At 37.5% G+C, this 6,787-nt stretch overlaps 2 protein-coding genes across 3 annotated transcripts; one reads left to right on the forward strand and one right to left on the reverse strand.

Moving 5' to 3' along the window:
• Positions 1–227: 227 nt before the first annotated feature.
• Positions 228–3,920, reverse strand: LOC113281677 (probable apyrase 6). Of its 2 annotated transcripts, XM_026530465.1 has the most exons (8): positions 3,166–3,919; positions 2,845–2,957; positions 2,164–2,271; positions 1,916–1,967; positions 1,582–1,776; positions 1,391–1,488; positions 1,060–1,256; positions 228–799 (listed from the first exon to the last, which is right to left on the reverse strand). In XM_026530465.1, exons 1-8 carry the CDS (start codon positions 3,755–3,757, stop codon positions 541–543), a joined length of 1,614 nt encoding a protein of 537 aa, XP_026386250.1. In that variant the 5' UTR covers positions 3,758–3,919; the 3' UTR covers positions 228–540. The 2 variants fall into 2 exon arrangements, with proteins under 2 accessions (XP_026386250.1, XP_026386251.1); XM_026530466.1 differs by lacking the exon at positions 228–799 and having other exon boundaries at positions 1,384–1,488; positions 3,166–3,920.
• Positions 3,921–4,472: 552 nt separating this feature from the next.
• LOC113281678 (amino acid transporter AVT1I-like) lies at positions 4,473–6,389 on the forward strand. The gene is made up of 3 exons (XM_026530467.1): positions 4,473–4,780; positions 5,032–5,639; positions 5,746–6,389. The coding sequence occupies exons 1-3, from the start codon at positions 4,573–4,575 to the stop codon at positions 6,268–6,270; spliced, it is 1,341 nt and encodes a 446-aa protein (XP_026386252.1). The 5' UTR covers positions 4,473–4,572; the 3' UTR covers positions 6,271–6,389.
• The last annotated feature ends 398 nt before the right edge of the window (positions 6,390–6,787 follow it).

The following is a 6,787-nucleotide window of genomic DNA, read 5'->3' on the forward strand; positions in this document are numbered from 1 at the left end:
AAGGGGTTGAATTAGCCCATCTTGAACAATCTCAGAAATTCAAAGATGTTACTCTATGATCAGTGCTGCAGATGTCTCTGTGCAATGTCACTTTAATACAATGATAAATGATACTCTCGATCTGAATGACCATAGGGTGGGTGGGTGGGTGGGTGGGTTAAAATGATAAGAAAATAGTTTAGTATCATTGCAGGGTCGACTAAGACCAGAGTTAAAGTTGGAACAAGTTTTGACCCAAAAGGATTGAAACTTTAGGTATAAGAGTTGAAAATTCTTAATTACATTCCACTGTTGTTTTGGTTACACACTAAGTACTTCTGTTTTTGGTACACTATGTTTCTGGGTCTCCCCCAAATGTAGGGAATCATCGTTACAATGTCTGGACTCCATGAGAAAGTCAGGCAAACAACAAAATTCAGAGGGAGGTTGGAACCAGCTGCAGAGGCAACCGCTGCTCCGTACCTAGCTACCTCACTGTGTTTGTTCTCTTCTTTCATAACCTAAATCGATACACGCTTCTTCTTCACTATCCTAGCTTATTCATCTACCAACGCGTGTAACAATGTAACGCCCTTTCTCAAGATCGTAAATTGTCTTCAATTGTGGTTTACGCCATTTTGTTACTGACCATGCAGTGAATATCAATATGATTGAGAAAACAAAGAATGAGAACAGGGCTGATGTGTCACTGCCGATGAAAATCCCGATCCAATCATGTCGGCCACCTAAGCTTTCTAAGATGAAAGCTCCCAATGCCCAGTCAAGTGGGATGTCTCCAACTTGCTGTGCATATTCAACCCTGTTTGAATAAGAACTCTTAATCAGTATGACACTATTATATTGTACATCCAAATGTGTGCACCATAATTCATAACAAGATTCAAAGTTTTCAAATGTGTTCAACTGATATCGGTAGTTAGATGAACCAAATAGTTTCAAGTTTCAACTAATATTATGTTTTTTTAAAGTCAACAATGTAATGTCTTAAAATTTATGTTCTAAAATGCATGCTTCAAAAAAAAATGTTCTAAAATGGTGGAAGGGTTCTGTAAATAATACCTTTCATCATCCAAAGCGACCCCAAGACTGTCGTGAAGAAGGGCTATGATATATGCTGAAGAGAAGCAATATCGTTGGAAATCTTCCCTGTCCAGAGTGGGGTATTTATATTTCAGCGTTGACAGATCTTCATTACAAAACTGTTCTCCAGCTAGTGCCAGATTTGATAGAAAAGCTCTTGGAGGTAACCCAAAGAACTGTTTCAACAAGAAGTGTGAAATTTAACATCACGAGGAACGCTCGGTTAAGTAAGAGAATTTACAACAGAAAAGAGCGACCCTAGAGGCTTAAAACCACAAACACAGATTGAAGAGGAATATATACCGAGCACCTTTGATGTATGAAAGAAATTTTCTGTGGCTAAGAACTTCCCCTGCAGTTTTGGGATGAAAGTTGATCCTATGTTGCAGAGCTTGTACTTGCATTTATCTGAATAATAAACAGAAAAAAAAATTGCCATTTAATTTTGCCTCAAAAACAAAAAAAGTTTTGGACAAACGAAGCATACGGAAGAATGTAAACCTTTTCCTTTCCGTAACAGCATCAGTGCTGCAGATCTACACTCTGAAAAGTTACCCCTAGCACGAAGACTGCTAAAGTCTTTGTTCTTTTCACTCAAAGCAACAGGAGAATAGTGTAATGACTCCTCCCAGCTGTTTAAAAACCCTCTAGGGGTGCAAGGGTCGAAAAACATTTCATCTTGAAGGGTTCCCCTGGCTACAGTAGGATAGAAGGATTAGCAAATATGTTATTCCTAGATGCAATATATGAAATACACAGTACATGGACTAAATAAATACATAACCACTTACAGAAATACACACTACATGGACTAAATTAATACATAACCACTTACAGAATTTCAATCTAGAAAAAAGCAACTCCATTAACGTATTATGGGCAACATTCTGCAGGATATTATATAGATGAGAAATGTGAGCTTCCTAACAAAACTAGAAATAAAATATTAAAAGAATTAAGAAACATTCACAAAATAAGAAGCTATTTGAAGTGGTTGACTAAACTTTGTGGCACTACTCATTAGTAAAAGAGAAAAATATAGGAAAATTTGAGCAAAACATACAGTTAACTAATATGACATACCTGACCAAAGTGAAGCAAGCTGTGGCTATAAAGATTATACGTTAACTCCCCAATTTTAACTTGGCTTGTAAACTCAGGGCTGAGCGGTTCACTTGAAACAAATGTCACCTGAAATTAGTACTCGGCCCATTTAGATAAGGATCTTGTAACTGACCCATGACGCATGCAACCTACCTTATATGAACAAAGCATATTTCCTTTTGTTTAGCAAGATTACATGAGAGATAAAATGATACCGAATGAGCTCTTAAGGAGGCATGAGGCATCACATACAGCTTGATGGTAGTCGCGACCAAGGTCTGCCAACTGATATTGGTGAGGTGATGGTGAACCAATATGCGTTGGTGTACCAGGGTGGTGAACCATATACAGTTAGCTTAATGCTAAATCAGAGGGAGGATGACTGTGGTTATGCTACGATAGTACTTATGTTCATGGTCTGCCAACTCGACTGGTACCAGTGAGGTGATTGTGAACCAATATGTGATGGTGTGCCAGTGTGGTGCTTGTTTTGATATTCAAATAATGCAGATGGTGAAGTGGCGGTGTGGTATCGAAGTAATTAATTGATGGCATTCGAGGTATGTTTATATTGGTAATACCAAGGAGAGATATCAGTTGAATGACATGAAAAGATCATAACACAAGAGATTCAGATGAAAGGTAAGAAAAGAGAAAAACCTGAGCAGATGCCCCGCCAAGTTCAATTATCCCAGTTGTATGCTGAGGATCACCTCCAAGTGTACCAAGTGCATAATTTGCCGCAACCCAAGCATACATACCTTCGTCGGAACCTACAAAACAAACACCCAATACAACATATAATACAGTAAAAAGCGAAAAGGAGCAACTTTAACATTTCTACTTCTTCCTTACAGTTTTTCATTCTATGTTTGAACTAACTAAAGTAAGTCTTCATTAAAAATAAACTACTGATCTACGTTATAGCATTACCAAGAATCAAATACAAAGAAAATTGAACCCGTTTGATTTCAACCATACCAGTAATAACAGAAGCCCAATCATCCTGAAACTTAAAACCAGAAAATCTCAAAACCCTTCTACAGGACTCCAAAATTCCCTCAGAGACTCCCTTTTCAAGACTCCTCAAACCAGCAGTAGCCATCAACCTAATCTCTGTCTCTTCCCAGTACTCTTTAGGAATTTTCTCCTTCCCGAATTTCAACAAACTCTTCAAACTCTTACCAGCACTTTCAGGATCCATTTCAAAAGTAGACAAACCTGGTGCAACTCTCGCGGAACCTAATTCTTCTTTGCCAAATTCAATAACTGGTTTACCTCCATTATCAATATTATACCCAAACACATGAATTCTAGTTCCTGTACTTCCACCATCAATCACAATCGTAAATTTCTTCTTCAAATTCTCCCCACCACCACCACCTCTTACAAAAACTAATAATAAATAACCTAAAACTGAAAAAATTACTGAAAACGCAACGAAAATTGAGAGATTGTCTCTGATTTTTTTCCAATTTCGTAAATTGTTAATAGATCGAGATTTTACCGAATCCATTTTTTCTGGTTTTGGATCAAGTGATGATGAAGGTGAATGGGCATTCAATCTTCGCATCAAAACTTCAATAATCAGTGAAATTTTGCGCTAGTTTGGTTTGAGAGTGTGGAGAGATTAGAGATGGAGAGGGCTGTTAAATTTTATTTGCCCTCTCTCTTTCTCTCCTCGCCATTCTGGTTTTTGAAAGGTTGAAATATTTTTTTGTTTTAAAAGTTACCTTCTTCGTTTTTCTAGTGCGGTTCGTTTCCTTTAACGTGTTAATTACTGAACCGGAGTACTTTTATCCGGACTTTCAAGAGTCCGAATGCAAAAATATTATGCCCGAATACCAAACCCAAAACCATATATTTTTGGAACCGGCAGTTGAGGGCCCCCATGGACCATGGTCTAATTTCATCATTACTTTCGTTTTCCCGTGATGATTAGACGGATGCCTGCCATCTGCGTTGGATTTTTTTTCTTTCCGTGAGATCTTTATGACACGATAATACTAATATTGATTAGTATCTTTCTTTATCAAGTGACAACAAATTCAGTAACAACTGAAAAGGTGGCATGGTCTTTAAATGTGAAGACAACTATCAGCCATGCAAAGAACACCAAACGCCAACACACTACACAGTACACACCAAGTACTACAATTGGGCGAACATATTAAATGGATGGATGTTCATTATCATGACTGACGTATCATTCAGAGATCACTATCATTTACTGTACAAGATGTCTGATTCCTTTTATACAGTTATTCTCATTATCTTTCTAGAAATCTTGGTTGCCTAAGATTGTAAATTTGTAATAAATCCTTATCTTTCTCTTCATCTTACAGCTTCAATCAGCTCTTGCCTCTTCATCGTATAGCTCCACTGGAAATGAAAGGAGAAATGGAAGCTAAAGGTGTAAATATGGCAATCCCGTCATCACTTACAACTCCATTAGTGTTAAGTCATGGGGGTGAATATGAGGATCAGATTAAGAAGTGTGCAGAGCTGCAGAATAACCATCTTCATCACACAAAGTTGAAGGAAGGAACTTCTTCCTTCTTTAAAACTTGTTTCAATGGAATCAATGCTCTATCAGGTTAATTTCCTTTCTTTTTTCGTTTTTCTAAAGTGAGTAATGATTTTTCTAATTGATAACTTCAATGCCCGGATTCAACCTGACAAAGCCACAAGGCCTTGGAGGTAGCAGCCGCGTAAGAAATCCCTCACTGGCCCCGATGGAGTATAATAATTGTCATCTGTTCCAAAACAGAAGTTGATCATTTGATTCATGTAAAACTGATTCCGAAATCAACTTTGAACATTTGCTCTCTTTATTTTTTGTCTCAGGAGTGGGAATTCTATCAGTACCATGTGCATTAGCATCAGGAGGATGGTTAAGTTTGATACTCCTTTTCGTAGTTGCATCAGCAACATTCTACACAGGCTTACTAATGCGACGATGCTTGGATGTAAATCCACAGATAAGAACATATCCTGATACCGGCGAGTATGCTTTTGGAAAGAAAGGAAGAATGATAGTATCTATTTTCATGTATTTGGAACTCTACTTAGTTGCAACGGGATTTTTGATATTAGAAGGTGACAATTTAAGTAATCTATTTCCAAACATGGGTTTCGAATTAGGTGGGATTAGTATCAACGGGCGACAAGGATTTGTTATAATTGTTGCTCTTATAATCCTGCCTTCAATGTGGTTAACTGATCTGAGCAAGGTGTCATATGTATCTGCAAGCGGGGTCTTAGCTTGTGTTGTCATCATTTGTTCAGTTTTATGGGTCGGGGTCATCGGTGAAACCGGATTTCATGAAAAGGGAAAGCTTCTGAATTTTAATGGTATTCCTACTGGCCTTAGTTTATATGCGTTTTGTTATTGTGCTCATCCTGTATTTCCTACACTATACAACTCAATGCGAGATAAAAGACAGTTCTCTAAGGTAAGTTGCCCAAAGCTTTATTATCTCTGTCAATTTGTTGACATCACTGGCAAAAATGCAGTGTCTGTGCATATATACTCATGTTTTTTGGTGTTTCTGATTTCAGGTCTTGCTTCTCTGCTTTGTCCTGGTAACTCTTGGTTTGGCATTTATGGCAGTTTTGGGGTACTTGATGTCTGGTGAAAATGTGAAGTCTCAAGTAACTCTAAATCTACCACCACGAGAAATTGCGTCAAAAATAGCAATCTACACAACTCTAGTCAGTCCTATAACGAAATATGCGTTAACAGTAACACCAATTGTATCCGCAATTGAAAATTCTTTGATGTTTTATCACAATGAGAGTAAGGCTGTTAGTATTGTGGTTAGAACCTTATTCTTGATTAGTTCGGTTATAATTGCTTTGACTGTTCCTTTTTTCGAGTACTTGATGTCTCTTGTTGGAGCATTTTTAAGTGCAACGGCTTCGATCATATTGCCGTCGCTGTGTTACTTGAAGATAACGGGAGCTTATCGAAGATTTGGCTGTGAATTGGTGATTATCTTGGGGATTGTTTTGATGGGTATTTTTGTTGTAATTATAGGTACTTATACTGCTTTGCAGCAAATTATTAGCCAATTGTTTATGTAAATATTTGATAATTCTTTGGGATATTTTGATTTTGGGTCACATAAAAGTGACCAGAGTTGCGTTTGGGTCACCACAAAATTTTAATTAGAGTTTGGGTCACAGACCGTTTTTGACCGTTAGTTAATTATTAATTTCTTAAATTTAATTTTAATTTACCCAACTCCATTAGTTACCCATTAACACAACCACCACCTCTGCCACAAACAACACCACCTTATTCCACCATCACGTCAGGACCACAAGCACCAATATCCAAATATCCTGACACTTGCAAATGAAACTAGTTAAACCAAAGCAATTACAATATAATCAGTGTAGATTTGGGCAAGAGTTTAGCTGGGAAAGGAAGCTGTTGCTGTTGATTTGCAAGAAGAATGAGGAAAATCAAACAAAAAGAAGAAGATGTTCATGACAAATTTGTAGTAGCAGGTCATTCATGCATTTTAGCGAACACGTTGTATGTGTTCTATTGCAAATATGAGCTTACGGGCGGTGATTCAAGCCCACGGTTTCTCCT

The sequence above is a fragment of the Papaver somniferum genome, chromosome 5, assembly GCF_003573695.1.
Source record: "Papaver somniferum cultivar HN1 chromosome 5, ASM357369v1, whole genome shotgun sequence".
Taxonomy (NCBI): Eukaryota; Viridiplantae; Streptophyta; class Magnoliopsida; order Ranunculales; family Papaveraceae; genus Papaver; species Papaver somniferum.